The 25,647-nt window shown below is 43.7% G+C and overlaps 1 protein-coding gene across 7 annotated transcripts in view; it reads left to right on the forward strand.

Annotated features, from left to right (window-relative positions):
• Positions 1-25,647, forward strand: part of Dicer1 (dicer 1, ribonuclease III) — a 61,021-nt gene that overhangs the window by 25,890 nt on the left and 9,484 nt on the right. For 6 of the 7 annotated variants that reach the window (XM_052185150.1, XM_052185146.1, XM_052185145.1 and 3 more), the window contains 15 exons: positions 1,354-1,522; positions 2,915-3,387; positions 10,380-10,512; positions 12,127-12,369; positions 13,016-13,170; positions 14,534-14,666; positions 15,450-15,525; positions 16,345-16,484; positions 18,545-18,724; positions 18,822-19,035; positions 19,220-19,373; positions 20,286-20,468; positions 20,741-20,846; positions 21,345-21,520; positions 22,373-23,153. In XM_052185150.1, the coding sequence (XP_052041110.1) occupies positions 1,354-1,522; positions 2,915-3,387; positions 10,380-10,512; positions 12,127-12,369; positions 13,016-13,170; positions 14,534-14,666; positions 15,450-15,525; positions 16,345-16,484; positions 18,545-18,724; positions 18,822-19,035; positions 19,220-19,373; positions 20,286-20,468; positions 20,741-20,846; positions 21,345-21,520; positions 22,373-23,153 (3,316 nt within the window). Of the gene's footprint in view, positions 1-1,353; positions 1,523-2,914; positions 3,388-10,379; positions 10,513-12,126; positions 12,370-13,015; positions 13,171-14,533; positions 14,667-15,449; positions 15,526-16,344; positions 16,485-18,544; positions 18,725-18,821; positions 19,036-19,219; positions 19,374-20,285; positions 20,469-20,740; positions 20,847-21,344; positions 21,521-22,372; positions 23,154-25,647 lie in introns of those variants that run through there. The other variant, XM_052185152.1, reaches the window with a different exon arrangement.

Here is a 25,647-nt window from a genome sequence, read left to right on the forward strand (position 1 = left end):
AGCAGAGTGGTTCAACAGATACAGCCTGGCCAGAGTCCCTCCTTCAGGGTGTGTGACATGTCACCACACAAAGGTGGAATGAGGGAGCTGATTCAGGGTGTGCTGCTGCTTGTGCACTGTGGGGCGCATCCCTGCCCCATCGCACAGACCCCACAACAAATAAGTCAATCAAAACATTAAAACTGGAGAGTTGCAGAAGTTAGCCGAGTTCACATTAGGGGTCGGAAAGATGGATCTGCAATTAAGAGGGTACTAGCTGTCCTTCCAAAGGACCTGAGGTGGCTTCCCTGTACCCATATCAGGCCATCGCCTTGGCCATCCACACACACACACACACACACACACACACACACATCTATACCTAATTAAAAATAACTAAAAGTAGAAATTTTCAGTAAGTTTGTTAAGCTGTACATTTAGTGTAAAACATTCCCTGGTGACCTACTGATCAGTTCTGTTTCCTAAAAATAATTCCCGAGTATTTTGAATATTTTTTTGTTTTCCATTCTGCCTAAGTGGACAAAAGATACCAGTCTACCTACAAAATAGATCCCAGTTTGGGGACTTCAATGAAATATTTTCACCAAGTTCTTTGAACTGCAGCCTTATGCAGTGATTGCTTGCAGCTAACTCAAAGAAACCAAGTATCACTAGGCGGCATGCTTTGATATGCCTTGTAGAGGCCTGACCTAAATAGAGACGGTAATGAATTGTTAAAAGATGAAGCAAAGGGCATTTGGGGAAGGCAAAGACTGTAGCTGAAAGAGCCTTTGTTGAAGGAAGAGTGGGAGGGTGGTGCAAGAGTGGTGGACGGACGGCCTTGTTCTGGTGGAGTTCCCTGATGTTATCCACATATGTCTCTTGCAATCCCTGGTACATTAAGTTGGATTGGAGTTCCCAGCATACCTGAGATGTAGTAAACATCCAACTTGCATTCTTTTTTTTTTTCTTTTAGAATATAACCTCGTGTAAATAATATATTATTAAAAACAAAGTGGGAGGCTGGAGAGATGGCTGTTAAAAGTACTATCCGCCTTCTAGAGGTTCCAGGTTCAACTCCCAGCACCCACATGGGGGCTCACAACTGTCTTAACTCCAGTTCCAGGAGCTCTGGACACCTCACACAGACATACATACTAAGCACATAGAGTAGAAATAAATTATTAAAAACAAGAATGATTACATATTTACTGTGGGGAAATTCAGAAATATGAAAAAGTATAAGATAATATTTAAAATTCTACCACACTGCTAACATTTTGAAATATTTTTTAGTGTCCTCTTTTCCTTGTCTTTTAGAAGCAGCTTTGCATTTTCATGATGATACTGACAACTTGTTTCTGATTTTTAAAGATACACTTCTCAGCCTTGTGAGATTGTGGTAGATTGTGGACCATTTACTGACAGAAGTGGGCTTTATGAAAGATTGCTGATGGAGTTAGAAGAAGCACTTGGTTTTATCAACGACTGTAATGTATCTGTATATTCAAAGGAAAGAGATTCTACTTTGATTTCCAAACAAGTGAGTATGTGCAGCCTTGTAAGTAATAAAGCGCTTGTCTTCATTGTGAGCCTTGGAATGCGGGGTCTTTCCATTGAGGCAATTTTCTACACATTTTAGTTCAAAGCCTTATTTTGCTAGTTGATTGAACATGTGATCAGAGTCAAGGTTGGGTTTCTATGACAGGCATGTGTATTTGCATTCTATTGCCCTCAATGCAGGACCGAGGGTTCCGATCAAGCCTGCTCAGGAAGTGAGTCCCATTGAATTTGTTTTGCTTTGTCTTTGATCAGATGAGTTAGTTCCTGATGAACTGTTTGCTCTGAGTTCTTCACTGTTCCTGGTGTTTGTAACAGGACCAGAGTCTCGAGGAAAATGATCTTAAGTTGGTTCCACCCATGTAACAGCAGCCACAGCACTCTGCCACCTCAGCTTATTGGAAGGGAAAATTAGGGAACCCATTCCTGGCCTGCTGAGTCAGGGAGGAGGGGTCCGCAGAAAGGCCTGAGTCTGACAGGGCTCTCCAGTGACGAAAATGGCACTGAAGCCTGACAACCAGAAACCATTCTTAAATGGGGCCCGGAATTTCTCTTGTGGTGATTTAATGTTTTTAACAGCAATGTCTAGGTTTTGTCTTGTTTTGTTTTGTTTTTGAGAGAGTCTCATTGTGTATCTGTGATTGTCCTGGAACTACACTGTAGACCAGTCTGGCCTCTAAGTCACAGAGGTCCGCCTGCTTCTGTCTCCTGAGTACCAGGATTAAAGGTGTATCACCATGCCTTACCTTGTTTGGGTTTTTTAACCTTACAAATCTTGCTAAGTCCATATTTAACCCATTGTCTTTTTGGCATATAAAACTGGTAATTGTCTCATATTTTTCTTCATGTCACCTGTAAGATAAAAGCCAGCACAGTGGTGTAAATTGTCCAGCCTTTGTACAGGGAAGCACTGGTGCTGGCCTGGCCAGAATTCACCTGTATGCCTTACCATTTCATTTTAATACTCATTATAATAGGAAAAAATATATGTATGAGTGACTTGGGAATATTTAGCATGAGTACCGTTGGAGGAGTTGCTTTGGTCTTTGCTAAAGAGGAAGAGGCCGGAGCTGCCGCCCACCAGATCTCTCCACACCACTGGCTGGGACCAACCAGACGGTGCAGTTGTAGTGCGGAGGAATCCTGCATCGAAAGTGCAGGTTTTAAATCTTGTACAGTATGTATTTTAGCTGCTATTTATTATTTTCGCTAGGAGAAAAGGGGATGCTTCATAGATCTATGAAACAAGTTGGTAAGACTGCTAAGCTAACCTCTAGTGTTAAGGTGGAGTCCCACACTTCAGGACCACTGAAGCTCCAGTTCAGCTGTTTGAAAGCTGACCGTCAGCTTTTGCGTTTCTTCACTCTTCTTGTAGATCCTCTCAGACTGCCGTGCAGTGTTGGTTGTTCTGGGACCCTGGTGTGCAGATAAAGTAGCTGGGATGATGGTAAGAGAACTTCAGAAGTACATCAAACATGAGCAAGAGGAGCTACACAGGAAGTTCTTACTGTTTACAGACACTTTGCTAAGGAAAATCCATGCACTGTGTGAAGAGTACTTCTCCCCCGCCTCCCTTGACCTGAAGTATGTGACTCCCAAAGTCCTGAAATTGCTCGAGATCCTGCGCAAGTACAAACCCTATGAGCGGCAGCAGTTTGAAAGTGTGGAGTGGTACAACAACAGGAATCAGGACAATTACGTGTCCTGGAGTGATTCTGAAGATGACGATGATGATGAAGACATTGAAGAAAAAGAAAAGCCAGAGACAAATTTTCCTTCTCCATTTACCAATATTTTATGTGGAATTATTTTTGTGGAAAGAAGATACACAGCAGTTGTCCTAAACAGGTAACTGTCAGGGTCATTGTTTATCCCCTGTAGGGGAGCCGTGCTGTCGGGGTCAGTGTCTGTCCTTGTAGGGGAGCCGTGCTGTCGGGGTCAGTGTCTGTCCCTGTAGGGGAGCCGTGCTATTGGGGTCAGTGTCTGTCCCCCGTAGGGGAGCAGTGCTGTTGGAGAGTGAGGAGCCCTCATACAGCTCTGTCTGTCTTAAAAGGACTCCAGTGTCCGGGTGTCATACCGTCCTGAAGTAACAGGGGATGCTTATAAATAGTCACTTTCTCTAAAGGCTAATTTTGACACAGCTGAGGTTTTCATCCTAAAGGTTGTGAATCAATTCTAATTAATCCTAAAGGGAGAACATAATAAAAAACAATGGAAGTAAAGCATTCCTTGTTCTCTCTGCAGTTGCTGGAGTCGTCAGTCCCCTTAGCTGGCTGGGGCTCCTATGTTAAGCATCTTCCACACAGCTGTTTCTTCACAAGCTCCTTCCCCGTTCTCAGACATTTTATCTGAGTACTGAGGGTGATTTTTTTTTTTTTTTAAGTTTTAAAGTTTTCTGCTTAAATATGAGAGTGTGAACTATTTTGGTTTCGAGGCACACAGGTCCTAAGTCCTTAGAACCTTCAGAATAAAAATTGTCATTTATATGCTTGAAGAATTGCTTGGCTTAAAGTTGTTCTGGAAAGATAGGTAGCCCTTCCCCAGTGCTTGGGAGAGAAGAAAGGACTGAAGGCTGAGTTGATGACCAGAGGCGACTGGTTTAGCCAGTCATACCATCAAAGAGTACTTTTCATTAAGCCCAGATCATGAAGAGAACTTCCAGATTGCTGAAGCTCCTTGGGTGGCCCTGGATGGGGTGGCCCTGGATGGGGTGGCCCTGGATGGGGTGGCCCTGGATGGGGTGGCCCTGGATGGGGTGGCCCTGGATGGGGTGGCCCTGGAAAGGGTGGAAGTCACATGCTGCTTTTCATATGCCTCGCCTTGAGCATCCATTCATCTGTATCCTTTATATTAATCTGTATAATAAACCAGTAGACAGTGTCCTGGGCCCTTTGGCTGCTCTCAGGAGGACTCTGTTTGGGGCTTGTGACTGACATCTGAAAAGCAGGAGCATTTCTTAGCAACTGAACCATTCAAGCTTTGAGATCTGATCATATCTCCAGGTTGATAAATTACAGGATACCACCAGCAGCGTGTCTGCTTCCACAGAACTGAGTGCTTGCTGGGAAAAATCCCGTGTGGCTTCTGTATTGACGTCTGTGGTTGAAAACATAGGCAGGAGGACCGTTGTTCAGTCTTCAAGGCCAAATGGGGGGAAATTTAGAGGTGGATTTGCAGTTTAGGTTGTTTTATTAGACTACATATGAAAATGTTCTCGGTTGGAAGAGAACGACAACATCCTGAGGATATTAGCAAAGATAATGGTTAGTCCCTGTTTGTAGTCCTTAGCAAGTGTTGGCTTTTCCTGGACATGGAGCTGTGCGTTAGATATAAACTGTGACAGGTTCTCTAATATATGGTGGGGTTTTTTGGTTAGTTTTGGTAGATGCTTTATCATTTTAAAGAGGGTTCTTATTTTTTTGTACTTAAGGCCTTACTTTTCTGGGAGATCCATTAATTGGCCAAAGTTCGATCCCTGAGAGCCTTTTCCAAAAGTAGTCCTCTCTGCGGAGAAATTAAGCTTTGTTTCCTGAGGTAATTGCCTTTTTTTTTTTTTTTTCTTAACTACTACTTGAATGTTTAGGAGTTTTAAATTTCTTTGAGTAACGGGAAATTGGACTGGAGAGCAGTCATCTGGCAGTTTTCAGTCTGGTGATTTTCTGGTCATTGAGCCTGGGCCTCCTGATGGATATGGAGTGAAATAACTTGAGGTACTGAATTAAACAGGACATTAAGGTTGGAAGGGACCTCACTGAGCATCTAATCCAACCACTCAGTTCTTTAAGAACTGCTGCAGGAGGAAAAGTGATTTGCTCCAAGTTAAATTGCTAGTCAGTGGCAGAGACAGTTCTAGAATCCTAATACCATAGCTCTCAACTTCCATTCTTTCTATAATCATAACACTCCTTAATGTTCTTGAGCAGCAGATCTAGTGCTTATAGTAAGAATCAGGTCAGGAACCAGGACGCATGTGGCTGGAGTCGGGGTGGGAGTGGGGGGTGGGGGTGGGGTAAAAGGGAAGGTATGATGCTGTTTCTTAGACTGGGGAAAGGCTTTTCAGGGGTCATAAAGTTGAGCACTGGTACAGTCTGATGTCTGACTGTGGATAGCTGACTGCCCTGGGTGCTGTGACTTGGAGAGAAGAGGAGTTTTTGCCTTGGATAGCTGCTTGCCCTGGGTGTCATGGCTTGGAGAGAAACAGGTGTTTATCTTCTTTCTTCTTTAAAGAAGTCATGCTAGGTCTGCATTTGTGCTGTGCAGAGATGTGTTGGTGGTTTCCATTGCAGAATAATTAGCCAGGAAAAGTTGATCTAAAATCAATCACTTTCTGTTCACCTAAGGATCAAGTTCATTGTGATCAGCTTTCATGAAACGCGGCTGGAGTTGGTATTCTAGGATGAAGAACAGTCTGAGGTTGACATTATGGCATCGAATGAAATGTACAGTAGAAGTTTTGTTCTAATAAACTTTTAAATAAGCTTAGAAAAACTTGGTGCAGTCTGGAGTCTTTGCTCCATCTATTTAGCAGGAAAGCCCTCCTTGCTAAGGGAGTGGAACTCTTCACACAGGCTGCTCTCCAGCTCCTGAGCTGCCAGCCACACGGCTGCTGGCTGCTGCAAGCACACCTAGTCTCACATGTGCAGTTTCCTCTTGTGTCTCCTCAAAGCTGTGCTCACAGCACTTCATGTGGGAGAAAGATGTTTGCAGTGTCAGATAGGAGGGCCACCCTGTCTTAAGCACAGTGTTCTCACTCTGGTTTATTCGGATTGTGAGGTAGCACAGCCATTGGACAGACCTGAGTTTGCATCCTGGCTGTCTCCAACTTCTCCCTCCCTAATACTTTTAGTCTGAACTAGTTTTAGATTTACAGAACAGTTGGATAAGTAGAGTCCTGCTTTCTCTCCCCAGTTTCCTCATGATTAAGGTCTGTGTCTCAATCAGGGAAACAACATAAGTGCAGTACTGGGCATGCTGTCCTGGCTTTATCCCAGGTTTGCTAGTTGGTCTTGGTGATGGTGTTCTCAGAGTTAAAATAGGGGTAGGGAGTGCCAAAGACCTCTGTAGAGTGGCAGTCCTTTCTGGTCACATATTAGGGGCTGGTGTAACAAAATCATCACTGGTGATGTTCAACTTGTGCTTAGTGTCTGCCAACCTTCCCTACCTCGAAGTGTTTCCTGTTTCTTAATAAATGCATTAGAAGCATATTCCCACATCTAGACAGTCTACAGGAGGAGGGAATGATTAACGTCTACTTGGGGAGGCGTGTTTATGTGCCTGTTGTATGCAGTTGTCCTTGATTCTTACTCTGTTTGTTACCTTTCTGTTTGTAGTGTGGATCATGTCTGAACTTTGCTTTACAAGTATGTTGTTTACCAACTGCCTTGCTCTTCTAATCTGGGCCACTAGGCGGTGTGTATGGGTAGCTTGTTTGCTCTGTTTACCCAGCATTCCTCTGTGTGAGCTCTGCTTTATATGGCTAACAGATACTTCACCACTGCTCTCACCTTTATAGGTGACTTTTAGTGTATTGTTTTTTACACATAACTACAAGGCTCTTGTACTTTCTGTTGCCACAGCCATAATCAGCCATTTTTGCAAAGGACCATCTGTCCTTTTTATACCGGGTTTATAAGCACATATTTTGTAAAATTACCTAATTTTAAAGCCTATGCATCTGTATCCATAAAATACTAATAACACCTGTCTTACTCTTACTATGAGCACTTGCTAGTGTAGACAGAAATGTCTTCACTGCCCTTTAACTAGCAGGGCCTCAGAACTGGGGGTGGGCAGACTCATGAAAGGGTAATGTTTGCTTTACATTGACAAGATAGCATAAAATTAAGGGACACTACTAGGAGAATGTAATGTATTTCAAGTACATGGTAGATGTTTCAGATATTTGTGTATAGACATGTTCTGTCGTGTCTGTAGAATGTAGCATGTGTGTTGATGAAACAGTTTTAGTACTCTAGTTCTGTGTATCTTCTCTGTGTTTGGTCATGCCGTCCCAGGGTCCCTGGGAAGCAGCATGTGGCGCTTGCAGTGATCTTCCCTCTGCTCTGGGAGCCTGAAAGTCCATGTGTGGGCAGTCTGAGAGGCAACTTGATAAGACGTCTGTGCTTCCTGAATATAATACAATTGAATTTTAATGCCTTTTAAGTTTCATTTTCTTAGTAGTAGTAGTTGTTGTTGTTATTGCTTTGGTTTTTGTTTTATGGAATTTTACAAAAATGCAGGTTGTTTAGGAATTGGGGAGGTTTTTGAAAAACCTGGCTCTTGACTCTCATGATGTAGATCCAGAGAGAACAGTGGAGCTCAGCCCAGAGCTGTCAGCTCCCTTGCAATGCTCACAGGAACAAGGCCTGCTCACCTGTTCAGTTGTGCCAAGAAATCTTTAAGCAGGTTTTGCCAATCCCTTGTCAGTTCCTGAAGACAGTGGGACACTTATTTTATTTTCCTTGAAGCCTATGGCTTAGGTTTGGGATGTGGTTAGACATTCTATATATTAGTCTGGTAGAGGAATAATTTTCCTTTTATGTTAACAATGCACATATGTAACATTTAATTATTGCTTACAATATAATTTTTTATTAATGTGCATGTTGTCTCTTCAGCTCTGCAATTTGATGTCAGCATCATTAAGGAGAAATAAATTCCTGTTAGTATTTCCATTTCTCAGCTAATTGAAACCTACCAGCTTGATAATTTGGGCAAAGTATATTCTTAATTAGAAGTAATTTGAATTGCATTTTAAGACTTCCCATTACATTCAAATTGATACTTATTGATGTAAACGCAAACTAACAGTACAAGGTATTTCTAAGGTAATTTGTTTCAGTTCGGGCACACTGTTTGTTTTCACTTGACTCTGTGCTTTGTCACTGACATAGTGTATTCATCACAATAATGAAGCAAACCTTGGAGTGGAAGATCAGGAAGCATCTGATTCTGAACGTTTGAGTCGTTGAGCCTTAGAACGAGCTGGGTGACCTGGCCAGGACAGGCTCTGGGAGCACAGGACTCTACGTGCCCCTTCAGTTTGCCAGGTCTTTGATATTAGTCTGTTTCATGTGTCTATTAAAAAAAGAATGGTTTTACTTAAAAATGTAATTTTCCATTAGGAATTTATACTATGTAGCATGATTTCAGAGGGACCATGTGGAGTCACTTAGGTCAGGTGTGGAACCATTTATCCTGTGCTGAGTCTTTGAATGTGGGTATTTTCAAATAGCTGTAATAGCAGCACTGACTGTTAACCTTCATTCTGTGTAACATGATCTGTCCTGTAGCTTTTTTTTCATGTTTTAGTCAAAGGCTCCTATGGGTTTCTGGTACTATAGGTTAATGCCAAGGAGCAGGTGGGAAAGGGGCCGTAGCTTGGGGTTCTCTCATGACAGTACAGTGGGATGCCTTTAGCATTGCTGTGGACATTTTTTGCCCAGGACTATAGGATGAACTCTATAACTCATGGCCTGGGGGCCAAAAGAGGATTTGGATAGAGGTAACAAGCCTTTCTTTCCCAAGAATCCTGCTTTTAGTGATCACGGGATTAGGTAAGGTAAACAGCAGTGGGTCCTGTCATCCCTGTGGAGGAGCACGAGAGGTGCTCACTGCTGTGTGAGAACCTTCCAAGAAAAGAGGAGAGGTTTGTATGTGGCAGCTCTTGAAGCCAGGCATGCCAGAAGTGTGTCAAACTATTTAGTGGTTCTCTGACTAGCTCTATCCCATCCTGGGACATTATTCTGTTAAGTCATCATCACTAAATTGAAAGTTAGGAGGTAAGTGACCCTTCACTTCTCAGTGGGAGCCAGCCTTACATTTTTCATAGCAAGTGCTCAGCCCATAGGTCTGTGTGGTCAAACACAGTACTGGTCTTTTCTAAAGTTTGGTAGGAAGAAAAGACTTGTTCTGGCTAAGTCTTAACTGTCAGCTAGACACAGCCTAGAGTCATCTGAGAGGACCATCTCAGTTGGGGAATTGTCCACATCAAATTGGTCTGGGGGATGGGAGGGATTGTCCTATAATTGACAGTAGGAAGGCCCAGTGCAGTGTGGGCAGTGCCCTCTTTAGGAGGCAGGGGGAACTGGACTGTAAACTTGTGTGTGAGCGCAACAAGCACTGTCCTTTGTGGTCCCTGCTGTACTCTTTTGGTTGTGAAATAACCAAATTTTGTGGTCAGAGCTGGCTGGAACAGCAAGCTGGACTGCCATCAAGTTCCTGCCTGAGTGAGCACTGGCCCCAGCTTCCCTGCATGGTGGCCTGGGACCTGAAATTGGGAGCTGAAATAGCCCTATTCCTCCCCAACACTGTTTTTGCTCAGAGTCTTTTATCAAAGCAACAAAAGTGAGACTAGAGCAACTATTTGGTTAGGAATGTTGGCCTAACACAAGTACAAATATGAACGCTGGACGTGCATTCCTGTCATATAGGAGACTGGAGGCTATTGTAAACCATCTGGAGAAATGGCTCGGTGGTTCAGTACCTACTGCTTTTCTAGAGGACCAGTGTTTGGTTCCTATATTGGGTGGCTAACAGTTGTCTGTGACTCCAGTTCCAGGAGTTCTAATGCCCTCTCCTGGCCCTCTGGGCATGCTACACATGTGATGCACAGACAAGCAGATCTCTGTCTCTGTCTCTCTGTCTCTTTCTCTCTTTCTCTCTTTTTCTCTCTCTCTGTCTCTCTGTCTCTCTGTCTCTGTCTCTCTCTCTCTCTCTCTCTCTCTCTCTCTCTCTCACACACACACACACAGTAGAAAAATGAAAAAATAAGAGAATCCAAAAGTTAAAATATGTTTTCCTTGGAAGTGTTTAACTGCTTGTGTGTCTTCCATCTTTAGATTGATAAAGGAAGCTGGCAAACAAGACCCAGAGCTGGCTTACGTCAGCAGCAACTTCATAACTGGACATGGCATTGGGAAGAACCAGCCTCGCAGCAAACAGATGGAGGCGGAGTTCAGAAAGCAGGAGGAGGTAATAGTGACAGCAGGGGTTCACAGCACGCACTGGGAATCTCTGCCAGAAACCTTCTTCATAGTCCCCAGCAATTAACTTCATTTCCTTCTCCCTCTCCTCTCTCCTTGCTTTTTAATAATAGATTACTTGTTTATAAAGATATTTGCTGGTCTCATGAGGTGATTAAGGGTTGCTGATACTAAGAACTAGAGTAGCTTCTGGTGAACTTGTCTTATTATTATTAAATAGCTCGTTTTCCTTTATGGAATTACTATGGGATATCTACACCTCATAGGAGAGTGAACCTGGAGGCAGCAACTACTGTGGCCTCCACAGGCCTGCCGAGCAACAAGCTAGAGTCTTCAGGCGCCTTTTAAAGGCCTGCCTTTGTGATATACATAAAACCACTGTTCTTTGTAAATGTAGCTTAAAATTTTCATGCTCTTAAAAATCTTATATAGGAAACAACATTATAAGGAGACTGACATGTAAGTGTTCTGGCTGGCAGACAGGGTCCTTTATTACCTAACTTAAAATTAGCAGAGTGATTTCTGTTACAGGCATTTGGTTTTAGCAGTTTGAGAAGATTCCAGGTCTGGGAAGTTGAAGAGCCAGTCTGACATCTCCATCTGAAGAACGGCATGTGCTGTTTAACTTAGCCATGTGGGAATAGATTAGTTACTTCTTGTAACTATGACAAAATCCCCCCAGAAACAACTTAAGGAAGGGATGGTTTGTTTTGCTTCTTGATTTGAGAGTCGACTCCATTGTGGCGGGGAGGATCTGATGACAGTGGTGTGAGGCAGCCAGCCATGTTGCATTTGTGCTTAGCTCGCAGACTCATTTTGGTTTTGATCTGCACTTAAGGAACAGTGCCTGCATTTAAGTTGGCGCTTCCTACCTCATTAAACTTCTTTTTTTTTTTTTTTTTTCTTTTTTGGATTTGGTTTTTTTCGAGACAGGGTTTCTCTGTATATCCCTGGTTGTCCTGGAGTTCACTCTGTAGACCAGGCTGGCCTCGAACTCAGAAATCCACCTGCCTCTGCCTCCCAGAGTGCTGGGATTACAGGTGTGCACCACCACCGCCTGGCTCACTTAAACTTCCTTTTTTTTTTTTTGTTTTTGAGACAGGGTTTCTCTGTGTAGTCCTGGCTGTCCTGGAACTCACTCTGTAGACCATTGAAAGTTTCGCGGCGCTGAGCCAGGAAGCAGAGCCCTGCTCTCGGGTTAACTTGGGTGCACTGCAGAGTTCGCTGACGGGGCTTTGGCTTCTCGGCCGAGGCTTGGCACAACACATTCTCAGGGACAGTGGTCGCCACTGTGCCAGGCCACAGGAGTGCAGGTCCCCAGGACGAGCTCACTGTGTCATTTGCGTAGACGCGTTTGTGGTCAGCAAAGAGAAGCCAGTCTGAAGGCATTCAGTGAAAACTCCCTCCCGTCCTTAAATCATGGCTATGGGCCTGGGTCCAACCCCTCCCTCGCTGGTTCTGTAACACTCTTATCTCTCCTGGGCTGACCTCAGGGATGCAATGCGCCTAGGAAATAGGTCATATATAACCATTGTTAATGATTTTGTAATGTTTTCTTTGGGAAATTTTTTAGAATTGCTTTTCTTGGTGAATTTTTTTTCAGGTACTTAGGAAATTTCGAGCTCATGAGACCAACCTGCTCATTGCAACAAGCGTTGTAGAAGAGGGTGTGGATATTCCCAAGTGCAATTTGGTGGTTCGTTTTGATTTGCCCACAGAGTATCGATCATATGTTCAGTCTAAAGGACGGGCACGAGCGCCGATCTCTAATTACATAATGTTAGCAGACACAGACACGATAAAGAGCTTTGAGGAAGACCTCAAAACCTACAAAGCTATAGAAAAGGTGAGATTAGGAAGTTTATATATCTTCCTTTTTATTTGTGTGCATGGAAAGAGAGAAGTTTGATCTCCAGCATGCAGTGTCGGCTGTGGGAACATATAAGGAAGCTCAGAGTGATCCCAGAGAGCTGGGGGTATTTTATAAAGTAAAACCATAGAGGAAAGATCCTGTGGGCCATTTGAGACGGGTGTCTGTGGAAGGGCACTGTAAGTGCGGACAGCGTAGAGGCCAGTGATTGGTCTGATTTGTACCAACAAGAGACCAAAAGCATCCTCTGTGGGTACATGCACAGTGTCAGATAATTCTTGATCAGTGTGTTTCCGTACGGTGGGAGCAGGGAGGATTCTGTGGAGAGCTTCACTGCAGCAAATAGCTTGAGAGTTCTGAAATATGGAGAGAGAATTGTGTCACACAACTTACATCAAAAGTCAGTAAGTTTGTTTCTTTATTTTTGAGACTGTGCTATCGTGTAGCCCAGGCTGGTCTAGAACCCATGATCATTGTGCTTCAGCCTCCTGAGTGCTGGGGTTATAGGCATGTGCTGCCATGCCTGGGTAGAGAGTTTCCTCTGTAAATACAGAGGTAGAAAACTGACATCTTGCAAAAAAGGTTCTTGCTCTCACCCTATGTCCGGTTTGTGAATGCTCAGATCTTAAGAAACAAGTGTTCAAAGTCAGTGGATGGGGCTGAGGCTGATGTCCATGCTGTGGTGGATGATGATGACGTTTTCCCACCGTATGTTCTGAGGCCTGACGATGGGGGTCCTCGAGTCACAATCAACACTGCCATTGGACACATCAACAGGTGAGGTCTTCACAGTGGAACAGACTGTGCCCAGTGACAAGGGCCACCTCCAAGAAGGGACAATAACCACAGAAAGTTTGAACATGGTATCACTTCAGGATATAGTAGCCAAAAATGTTTAATCATTAAGCTGGGTTTAATCATAAGAAAAATCTCCTGGAAACTGAGGTTGAGAGGTGGGCTTCAGGAGATAGGCCTGCAGATTTCAGGGGTTGCAAAGCAGGGCCACTGAGATCAAGGAAAGATCAAAGATAGGAAGATATGACAGCCTGGTACAACCTCTGTTGCTGCACTGCATGCTTTGACTACAGAGTCTATTTTTGTGAAACGTTTGCTCCTTTGTTTTATCCTTAAGTGAGATTTACCCTGATACATAAACTAGGCCTATAACTGTTTTTCTTAGTTCTTTGTAATGTTATCAGCTCAGGAAAAAAAAAAAACTAATTATGCCTAAGTCCAAATTAACTCATAATAATCATATTTAATTGCTAATGGGAAATTCATTATCACACAATACAAAAATTTAAAGTGGAATATGTTCTGTGCCTGTTTTACTTGTGGGGTATTGTTTTATATGGGGTTCTATTTTGCTGTTAGTGGATAGTGAATGATAATGGTGTTTGGAACTGGACTTGTGGGCATGAGTTAAACCTTCAGTGGGCAGCCACTGGGCTGCCCTACCACGCACGCCTCTTTGTCGGCAGAGCCAGGCATCTGCTGACATGTACGTCACTTGCACATTCACATTTGCATTGCTGCCCCCCACTGCTCCTGCTGCCCCCATTTTTACTGTGGTTCTAGGTCATTCTAGATTTCCTGTTTTCCTTGCATTTCCCTCTTCCTGGGATGAGAAGTCTGACCTGCTGTGCTCGGTGTGATGTGTGCTCAGGCTGTCTGGCTGCTGGCCCCTCTGCTCTTCAGAACACCCTAGCTGCACAGGTGTTTCCCTCCGAGTTTGCTGGCCCTCTCAACATCCTTCCCCCTTGGACCTGCTTTTTCTGGGCCTGCTTCCTTCTCTGTCACCATACTGTGATACACTATGGAATTTCTGGTTCTGCCCTAGGCTGTGCTGAGCCTGTTCTTACATATGCCATGGCTGATGGCAAGCGTAAGATGCTTAATGCCCTCCCTCGGGCGAGCTTTGAAATGCAAGCTTCAGTTTTAACTAAAATAAGATTAAATAATAGTTTCCTAGTTACACATATCCATTTCTAGTGCCCAGTTTTGTCATATTCACAGTCAGGAGCAACAAAGAATATTCTGCATGCAAATGGCAGCCCAGCAGGAGTCCTTGTGAATGTTGAGACAGTTTTCTGTCAATCTTTCATTTATAAGTTTAACTTCAGAATTCTTTTCTTTACAGATATTGTGCTCGATTACCAAGTGATCCGTTTACACATCTAGCTCCCAAATGTCGGACCCGAGAATTGCCTGATGGAACATTTTATTCAACTCTTTATCTTCCGATTAACTCACCTCTTCGAGCCTCCATTGTTGTAAGTTAAGAAAAAGACATGCCTTGCATTGAAGTATGTGTGCCATTGTCTAGCTTCTCAGAGACATCTGAGTTATAGATTTGCTTTTAAATCTACACTCTGAAAATCATTTGTAAGTTGCATATTCAGCTCTATGATTAGGTTTAATAAACTACACCCTATAAACTTGGAACTTGCAGATGACCTCAACAAGTTCCCTTTAGTTTCTTTACTAATTTGAATTTTTTTAAGAAATCAGTTAGCTGTGGCTTTGCACACGGTGACACAGACGGTTAAGCTGCTCTGGCTAAAGTCTGCCTTCTGTAACTATTGCCCTTTCCTTGTTTCCAGTGCTAATTTAAGATGTCCCAACATGAGTAATTTGAAGTCCACAGAAAAAGCTGTTCCACAGTGATGTATATTATAGCTAGTTCTCACGTCTTTACTTTTTTGTCATGTATTTGTTGGCTAATGAAAATAATACTTTAAAATTTTATTGAAATGCACACTTACTTGAAATTGTAACATCTTAGTTATACATTTTGACTAGATATGGTTTTAAAAGACGGGATGTAGCTGTGTTAGAACCCTTGCCTCATACACGTGAGACCCTGGATTCTATCCAACACTACCAAAGTTTAAAACAAAATGAAACAACTAGAAGGTTTGAAAACTTGTTGGTATTTTCAAACTAAAGTCCTTGGTTGGGGCAGTTTGGGCATCAACGGTATTTGGGCAGCGGTTCCGAGTCTGTTCCGTGGGCTTGGTAAACTGTAGCTGAGAGATGCTCTGTTGTTGTTTCAGGGTCCACCAATGGATAGTGTGCGGTTGGCTGAGAGAGTGGTAGCTCTCATTTGCTGTGAAAAACTGCACAAAATTGGTATGTAAATATGCGTGGAAAACATATCAGTGAAAAAAAAGGTGACAAACTGTACGTCAGAGGCATATGGAGGCCTGTAGGTTTCTGGAGCCTGTCAGGGCCAGACATGCTGCTTTCACTATACCTCGGTAGGTTCCTTGTGCAGTTCCTGTACCTCAGAGAGCCTGCAGCGCTGGGCAGGCCTGCGACTTTTACAGCTTTCCCCTGTGAACAGCTCCCGCTGTTCGTGTCTGTCCCTGACCCTTTCTAAGTACATAAGCATACTGGCTACTGGGTTCTGAGCCAGACACATGGGTGTGATGGGTTAGACTCTCAGGTTAGTGAAGAAGATAATCCTTTAAAAAAGTGAAATGCTTGTGTTTAAAAGGGTATGGGCCAGGCCTGTTGATCTTTTAGTTGTGGATCTTAGAATTTGTAGGTTTGCTCATGCTGAGTGTCACAGTAGAGCCCCTGAAGTTTCTCCAGCTGTTACTTTCCATTGTTTCTAAGGCTTATTTCTCTTATGTGTATGCACATTCGCCTGCACTTGTGTATCAGCACTGCGGCGATACTGCCTGCTATCGGAGAATGGATGAAAGTATCAAGTCCCCCGGAACTGTAATTACATCTGCTTATGAGTCACCATGTGGGTGCTGGGAACTGGACCTGGGTCTTCTCCACGAGCAGCCAGTGCTTGTCACTGCTGAGCCATCTCTTTTCCATTTCGAAAGGCAAGGGGGGCTTTGATTGCTGTCCTCTCTGACGTGCTCCCTCAGTGTAGTGCTCTCTTAGATCATTTACTCCTTAGTTTGCTGACGTAAGCTCTTTCAAACATCATAGGTGAACTGGATGAACACTTGATGCCAGTTGGGAAAGAGACTGTTAAATATGAGGAAGAGCTGGACTTACATGACGAGGAGGAGACCAGTGTTCCCGGGAGACCAGGATCCACAAAACGTCGGCAGTGCTACCCCAAAGCAGTTAGTATTGCTTAGAACTGAGGAAAGTCAGCCTTTCTCATTTTATCTCCTGCTGCATCGAGTCCTACAGCCTCTGCTCAGATGTTTTCCCAGATGCTTGTAATTGGCTCACCTGTGGTTTTACTTGTTCCTCTGATTCCCAGAGTCTCCAGAGCCACCTTTTTATTTGAGCGTTAACTGTTCTGGGATCTGTTGTTTGGTTTTGTGGTGCCTTTTCAAAGGATTCTTGAGGCATTTATCAAATTAACAAAAATATCAACCAAGTTTGCTTTGCTTAAAAAGACACATTCTTTTACTTTGATTTTAGTGGTGTGACTCTAGCCTTAGGGGCCCTTGCTGTTCAGTCCCTGACTCACACAGTGAGCAGCTGAGCGAAAAGACTGCTCTGCAGCTGATGGATGGCCAGGTCTGTCTGAAGGAGGAGGAGGAGGAGGAGGAGGAGGAGGAGGAGGAGGAGGAGGAGGAGGAGGAGGAGGAGGAGGAGGAGGAGGAGGAGGAGGCGGCGGCGGCGGCGGCTGTGCTGGGGTAGGCAGAGCTCACTTCAGAGCAGCGTCTGCCAGCCCTCTGATGCCCCAGTAGCGCTCAGCTGTCAGCATCTCATGCTTGACAGAGGTTGATCTTTAAAACACTGATATTTTAATTCCTAAGGTACCCAGACAGAAGCAACCTCTTTTTGTGTGTTTTGTCTTCATCTAAATATATGGTGGTTTTGTTTTTGCCATTTTTACTTTACATATCTGTACCCCAGCTAAGCATTTTTCAAGATTTAAAAATCCTGTTTTTTTCCTAATCCCGAGTCTTCCCCACTTTGGTGTAAAGTTTTCACCCTCATACTTACTTGAGCTCTAATAAACGCATTGGTGATGTCTCCGGAGATACATGCTCTGCCTTGCTGCCTCCTTGACCCACCCATCTTGTCCTCAGCACTGCCTCTTAGCCAGTGGGTAACAGTGCAACTGAACTGCCAGTGTAGACCCCAGTCTATGAATCCGAGAAAATTGAAAACTCAGAAAATCTGGAGTATGATCACAGTACTAATGCACTCTCATAATGAGAGCTGTTAGGAATTAATTACATCAGAGTCAGAGAGCTGCCTCAGCAGGTTTAACTGCTGGAGCTCAGTTCCCGAGACCCACATGGAGGAGAACACTGGCGCTGACAGGCTGGGCTCTAGTTACCAGAGTGTGTGTGTGTGTGTTTGCACATGTAATGGCACTGATTTGCGAAAGATAGTCCCATTGTAGTAACTGAGGCAAAAACTGATTGCTTGTCTTTCCATCCCTTCCTCCCTCTCCCTGGCCTCTCTCCTCCTCTCCTTCCCCTCTCACACATTTACCTAAGTCTATGTTATATGATCCCATTTGTACTGAGAAATAGAAATTTTTCTTCCCAATGGTACCAAGACAATGTGTACAGTGAAAACGACTTTTTTCTAAAAATAAAATAGTTTTATTGGAATGTTGTCTGGAGTGATGGGGTTATTCACAATATTAAAAACAGCTCTACCTTTATTTTCTGATACTCTGTGCTGAGTAAATCATTTGAAAACCCATGGAATAAAAGTGCTTTTCAGTCAAAAGAAATAGATCAAATGATTTCGTTTTTTTAAAAAGATCATTTTAAATACTTTAAAAAAAAAAGATTTATTTATTTTATTCATATGAGTATACTGTAGCTGTCCTCAGACACACCAGAAGAGGGCATTAGATCCCATTACAGATGGTTGTGAGCCACCATGTGGTTTCTGGGATTTGAACTCAGGACCTCTGGCAGAGCAGTCAGTGTTCTTCACCACTGAGCCATCTTTCCAGCTCCCTTAGATACTTTTGATATTCCACAAATCTGTAATAATCAGTGTATAATAGCATAGGCAAACTTAGGCCAGTGTGAAGCCCTGGCTTCCCACAAGTCTTACCACTGAGTGTCTTCTGAGCTACTGCTGCTGCTGCTGCTGCTTTGTTTAATCCCACAACCAGAAATAGATGTCTTTGCTTGCCAGCATCTAGAACAAAGGCTGATTATATTTGACCATGATGCTTATTTCTTCTTTCCAACTCTAGATTCCAGAGTGCTTGAGGGAGAGTTACCCCAAACCTGATCAGCCTTGTTACCTGTATGTGATAGGAATGGTCTTAACTACCCCCCTCCCCGATGAGCTCAACTTCAGGCGGCGGAAGCTCTACCCACCCGAGGACACCACAAGGTGCTTTGGGATCCTGACAGCCAAACCCATACCTCAGGTAAGCCTTCACCGTGTCTGTGGAAAGTTCCTCGTAGGACGTAGAGACTGAGTAATGTCGTTGTTGACTGAAGGTGCTCACTCTTCTTTTTGCTAAGATTCCTCACTTTCCTGTCTATACACGCTCTGGAGAGGTCACCATATCCATCGAGCTGAAGAAGTCTGGTTTCACATTGTCTCAACAAATGCTTGAGCTGATTACAAGACTGCACCAGTACATATTCTCACATATTCTCCGGCTTGAGAAGCCTGCCCTGGAGTTTAAACCTACAGGCGCTGAGTCAGCATACTGTGTTCTACCTCTTAATGTTGGTAAGGAGGGGCCTGCTGGCCAGGGTGTGCTCTACTGGACAGTGGGGGATTAGCTGGTGACTCGAGTACTGTGTGTCCTGTGGATCCTTGTTACTTCAGTAGCTGTAGACTCACATTAGTATGCCTTCAATAGAAGTCTCACCTTTGTTATATTTAACATGCTAAAGTCTTTTTCTTCCTGAAGTTAATGACTCCAACACTTTGGACATTGACTTTAAATTCATGGAGGATATTGAGAAGTCTGAAGCTCGTATAGGCATTCCCAGCACTAAATATTCGAAAGAAACACCGTTTGTTTTTAAGTTAGAAGATTACCAAGATGCAGTTATCATTCCAAGGTAGGTGTTTCAGTGGGAAGGAAATGGCAGTGGTCCTTGCTTCCGGTGTGCTTGTTCTTGTGGCTGTGGATGCACAGCATGTCACCAGCATGCAGTGGGCAGCCAGGCAAAGCATCTCCAGTTCACATCATGAAAAACAAAACCAGAGGGCACTGCAGATGAAAGCAGTTACTTAGTGAAATGTAATATTTCTTATAGGAATAATGTTGCTAGCCTTTTAAGAGGTCTCTAGTCCCTTAATTCCAAAGTCTTACTGGAGAATTTCATTGGGAAGAATGTGTGTGCCTCAAGCTTTCCAAGACAGTCTTTGTTACTCAGCCCTGGAGGTGGGAAAAGTACCACTTGACAGAAAGGGAGTGGAATCTTGGGGCAGTACATTACATCAGAATACTTTACAAAGGTTTGCAGCTGGCTGGTTGGCTCTGGCTTGTATGCATGCCTTTTCCTGTCCTAGCCTTCACTTTGTGCCCCTACCTAGAGTCACAGTTTAGAGCTTGCACTAACCATCGCTAGCGTAGGTAGTCAAACACATCTTTTGTAGCAGATACTGCATATTTAACAGTAGTAATTTGCAAAGGATTTACTCTGTTAGATATTAAGTTTTTCTATTTTGATTGTATTGATGAAACAAATATTTAGAGGAACTATTTATTTAGCTTTTCATATTGTCAAAGGAAAGACATTTAGAAGAAGAATAAGAGGGGTAGTGGGGAGCTTGTTTTACTTAACAGAAATATAGTTTTTATTCTCAAACTCTTGAAATATTTTTTTTGGAATTTAAATTTTCATTAATGTTATTTACATTTAATTATTTGAATTCTTAGTGATATGTGTTTCCATATTAAAATAGTTGTACTTAGAAGATAGTTGGTTTACACAAAAGGCAACTTGATTGATTTTCTTTATTTTTAGATACCGCAATTTTGATCAGCCTCATCGATTTTATGTAGCTGATGTGTATACTGATCTTACCCCACTCAGTAAATTTCCTTCCCCTGAATATGAAACTTTTGCAGAATATTATAAAACAAAGTATAACCTTGACCTGACCAGTCTGAACCAGCCACTGCTGGATGTTGACCACACATCTTCCAGGTAAGAGCTGCAGAAGTGACAGTTCGGTTGTACAGGAGGCTTGCTCTTGAGGGGTCAGGGGGAAGGGGTCAGGTGGTAAAGGGTCGCTGGACATCTGCTGCTCATGGACTCTGAAATCAAGAGACCCTTTGCACAGACTTGCGGGTGTTATAGAGGGCTGTGCTGAATGAGCTCTTTAGGCAATCTGTAGGCATACCAAATTTGTAGTTGTAGCCACTGTGGGGAGTACTTTAGTTTGCTTTTTTGATAAAATTGTTATGAAATTTTTATAGACTGAACCTTTTGACACCTCGGCATTTGAATCAGAAGGGGAAAGCACTTCCTCTAAGCAGTGCTGAAAAGAGGAAAGCCAAGTGGGAGAGTCTGCAGAACAAACAGGTAATGAGTTGCTAGTAACATGACCTAGTAGTTTCTTAAATTGGTTCTTTTACTTTCCAAGGTTATAATATAATAATATCATTTCCCTTTTCTTTTTCCTCCCTGCAAGTTCTCCTATGTAACCCTCCTTACTCTCTTCAGATTTATGCCCCCATTTTCCATAAATGTATATACATAAGGACAATCTGCTAAAGCATGATCTAATATTTTTTTGAAGTCTCAATAACATCACTATAACAATGACTTGTGAATTTGGGGAGGTCACCATGGGTATTGAATTTATTTTGAATATCCTTCTTGGTAAAAATTGATTTTTGCTGGCTACTGATACATCGTGGAATCACCCTCATAAATCCCATTTAGGTGTAAAGGATTAGTTTTAAAAGTTAAATATTATTAGCCTTTATGATTTTCATCATTATCCCTTAGCAGAGTTGGTCTTTTTATTATTATTTGACTTGCTTTTTATTTATCAGCCTGTGCTTTTCTTATTCAAAGATACTGGTTCCGGAACTCTGTGCTATCCATCCAATCCCAGCATCACTGTGGAGAAAAGCAGTTTGTCTCCCCAGCATACTGTATCGCCTTCACTGCCTTCTGACTGCAGAGGAACTGAGAGCGCAGACAGCCAGCGATGCTGGTGTGGGAGTCAGATCACTTCCTGCAGATTTTAGGTATGTCTTTGTTGCTGGCCAGAAATTTGATTTGCAACAAAATGGAATTAAGTTAAAGTTGTATTTTTCTTATAGTTTCTAAAAGCTGAAAAAGAAACTGTGGACATTTAACACATGAAAAGAAACTGTACTGTCTCTCCCTTCAGTAGCAGACTAGACCACTAGCCCTTTGTTCTTGTCAAGTTAGAGAGCAGCAAGCCCTGAGACTGAGTCACTGCTCCGTTAGCAGCAGTGCTGCAGTAAGGGCTAGAGCAATTACGGTTCTTCTCAAAACTAACCTCATGTTAGGAAACTGCAGCATCCACTCGTTCTTAGGCTGATGCTTTTTTCCTGTTAGTAAATTCTGTATAACAAAGAAATCTTTGTTGCAATTAAGTTTGGTTATATAGATAGAGGTAGGGATTGGAAGCACTTTAACATAGTAATGGGAGCAGTGTCACAGTTATAATACCTGAGTACTTGATACAGCCTGCACCACAGGTTTAAACAGCATACTCTGTGGTCCACGCTGAGATAGGATGTGTTGACCTCATTTCCAAGAGCAGAAATCGAGGCACAGAGAAGGTTTGTAAGTTGCTTGAAGTTGCTCACGGGTTCAGCAGGACTCTGGAGGTGAGCCACTGAGTCGGTGGCTCTGGGGACTGCAGGACCTCCATCTTGGTCAGAGCAGTAAGTGTGCTGTGTTAGAACTGACTGTGCAGAGTCCCAGTCCTGGTGACATGAGCTTGGAAGTGTTTTCTTCTTAGGATGACTTTTAGAGTTGCTTGCTTTGTTTGTTTTTAACTCAAAATGTCGCCTTTCTGAGCTTACCCTTTGGAGGATTGATAGAAAGTTATAAAAATGTCTTTGCAGATACCCTAACTTAGACTTCGGGTGGAAAAAATCTATTGATAGCAAGTCTTTCATCTCAACCTGTAACTCCTCGTTGGCTGAGAGTGACAATTACTGTAAGCACAGCACAGCTGTAGTCCCTGAAAATGCTGCACATCAAGGTGCTACTAGACCCTCCCTAGAACACCATGACCAAATGTCTGTGAACTGCAAAAGGTTGCCCGCTCAGTCACCTGCTAAGCTCCAAAGTGAGGTTTCAACGGATCTTACAGCAATTAATGGTCTTTCTTTCAATAAAAACCTTGCCAATGGCAGTTCTGATTTAGTTAACAGAGACTTTTGCCAAGGAAATCAGCTGAATTACTTCAAGCAGGAAATACCTGTACAACCAACTACCTCATATCCCATTCAGAATTTCTACAATTATGAGAACCAGCCCAAGCCCAGCAATGAATGTCCTCTACTGAGTAATAAGTACCTTGATGGGAACGCTAACACATCTACCTCAGACGGAATCCCCGCAGTGTCCATGATGCCTGCCATGGTGAGTGCTGTTAAAGCACTCAGGGACAGGACAGACTCTGAGCAGAGCCCTTCTGCTGGGTACTCCTCAAGGACGCTCGGCCCCAACCCGGGACTCATTCTCCAAGCTTTGACCCTGTCAAATGCTAGTGATGGGTTTAACCTGGAGCGGCTTGAGATGCTTGGCGACTCCTTTTTAAAGCATGCTATCACCACATACCTGTTTTGCACATACCCTGATGCTCATGAGGGCCGCCTTTCATATATGAGAAGCAAAAAGGTAAGGAAGGCATGATTCTCATTCTGGGGGCTTTTTGTTTTGTTTTGTTTGTTTGTTTGTTTTGAGACAGGGTTTCTCTGGCTGTCCTGGAACTTACTCTGTAGACCAGGTTGGCCGCGAACTCAGAAATCCTCCTGCCTTGGACTGTTGCTCCTTCAATGTGCCTGAAAACGGGGCAAGTTACCCATGAGGAATTCTCTGTGAGTCAGTGCAGCTGCTACTCATTCTAGTTTGTCAGGGCCTGCGAAGCCCATGGATGCATTGCCCAGTAGTGACACGAGGGCATGCCAGTGGTACAGCCAGGCTGTGGGGTTGACCGTCTCTATTGGGAAAAGTTCAGTTTAAAATAAACCTTTGTGCAAATGAGCAACCCTGAGAGGTAGAAATTGGAAGGGGCCTTTGGCTAGGAGAGTGCTGTGAACTGGCATGTACATGTCAGTAAGATGCAGTCATTCCAAGAGTTGCACTTTGTCCACATTTCAGAGAGCCAGGCAAGGGAAGGGCCCCAGGCTTTATCCAACATAGACAGTGCTTCCATAGTTCTGAGCAGTTGCTCTGCAGCCCCAAGGAAGAGCAGGTTGTTTTTATTTTCCTACATGTACATAATGTGCGTGCTTATGTGTGCGTATGTGCATGCGCGTGCAAGTGTGCTCACCTGTGTGTTGAAGCTGCAGGTCTATCTCCGGTGTCGTCTGTCAGTTTCCGCCTTAGTTTGTGAGGCAGGGTCTCTCAGAGCTTGGTGTTCACTGATTGAGCTAGACTAGTCAGCAGGCCCCTGGGGACCCCACCTCACTGGGGTGACAGGTAGTAAGTACCTCTGTGCCTGGCTTGTATTTTGGTTCCAGGGATCCAGACTTCGGTGTTCATGTTTGCAGAGCAAGCACTTTATCTCTGAGATCTATTTCCAGCCTTAGTTCCTAAGCTTAGTGTGAATGAACAGTAATGAGATAAGATATTTAAATGGTTGTAAAATGTAAAGCAGAGCCTGACACTGAACAAAGCTGCTCCCCCTGGGGGGGGGGGGGCATCACCATGATGCTGAGGAGGGGCTCCTGGGAAGCCTCAGAGTGCAGACCAGTGCTAGCCACTTGCAGAATGGCAGTACTCAGTAGAGAAAGGTGGCCACTGGGGACTGAGAGACGATGGGAGACAAGAGGCCAGGCTGTATGAGAGGAGGTTTGCACAGACACCTGAAGTTTGAGCTTGGAGATGACACGTTGATAGAGTGATCACTAAAGAGACTGACGTGGCACTGGCTTTAGTTTAGGCTGAAGAGCACAGCCGGGCCAAAAGGAGAACAGAAGGGGACTGAAGTGAGTGGTGATTTCTGAAGAGATGGTCCTTTTACTTCAACTAACTGCTTATTCTACTGGACTCTCCTCCAGCCACTTCCTATAGAGTGTGTATGTGGCGGTATAGAGAGATATACATAGGCTAATTTAGCTTTCCTAACTTACATCCCACTTAATAGGCAAGCAGTGCAGGAGAGGGTAAGACATTGCAGTAGGTAGCTGTGTGCCTTTTGCCTGTCACAGTCATGGCGGCTTGCCTCTGAGTATTAGATATGTGAACATTTACAAACAACATGATTCTTCTCTGCAGCCTTCTTATAGTTAGATATGCCACCATTTTGCAGATGAAGAAACTGATGCCCAGACAGTGGGATTAGCTGGTGCAGGGTCGTTCACTAGTTTCAGATATTTAGGGGAGTATGTCTGAGACTACAGGTCACACCTGCTAGCTGCCTTCCCAGTGTTCTTAAGACAGGCCACTGGTATGAGGAGGCCCTGACAACTGTGACATCATGGACATGGTGGGCAGTGGCAGTGGCTGGGTTGGGAGGACATCAGGGAAGCTGTCAGGGTTCCTTACAGAAGGAAGGTCAGTCAGTGAAGACATTGAAATAATACCAGACTCTATTAAGCAAGAAAGATACTACTTTAACATTTCAAAACTTCATCCATTCGTCTGTTCAGACCCTTTTGACTTGATTTCCTGCAGAATGGGTTCAGCATCTTCTTCCTGACAGACCCTGACCGAACTCCAGCTTGCCAGTCTGGACACAAGCTTCATGCTTACTGTACTACTTGTGTCTTTGCTCAAGCTAGCCCTCCCTGTGATTGTCCTCACTGCCAATTGCTGCTTTAATTTAGCCTCATAAGAAGTCCTTCGTTGTATCTTTTCTGTTCCACTGAGCATTTCTCTTGTCTTGGAATGTTTTCCTCCTATATCCGGCTTCCTCTTGGGATGCTCTTACATAGCATGGAAAAGGGAACCAGCATTTGGTTCTGTGGGAGACGCAGAGAGGTGTGTTGGCTCGTGGTGGGCCTAACCCGTTTCTCTGTCTTCTTTCCATGCTTTCTACCAGACTGTACCAGACACTAGCAAGTAGTATTTGAGTTCCATGGAAAGGGCTCCTGAAGCTCCAGTACGCTTTTAGAAACTGGAAGTGAGATTGATGGTGATAGATCCTAATCTCCCAGTGAGAACTAGA

Source organism: Apodemus sylvaticus, chromosome 6, assembly GCF_947179515.1.
Source record: "Apodemus sylvaticus chromosome 6, mApoSyl1.1, whole genome shotgun sequence".
Taxonomy (NCBI): Eukaryota; Metazoa; Chordata; class Mammalia; order Rodentia; family Muridae; genus Apodemus; species Apodemus sylvaticus.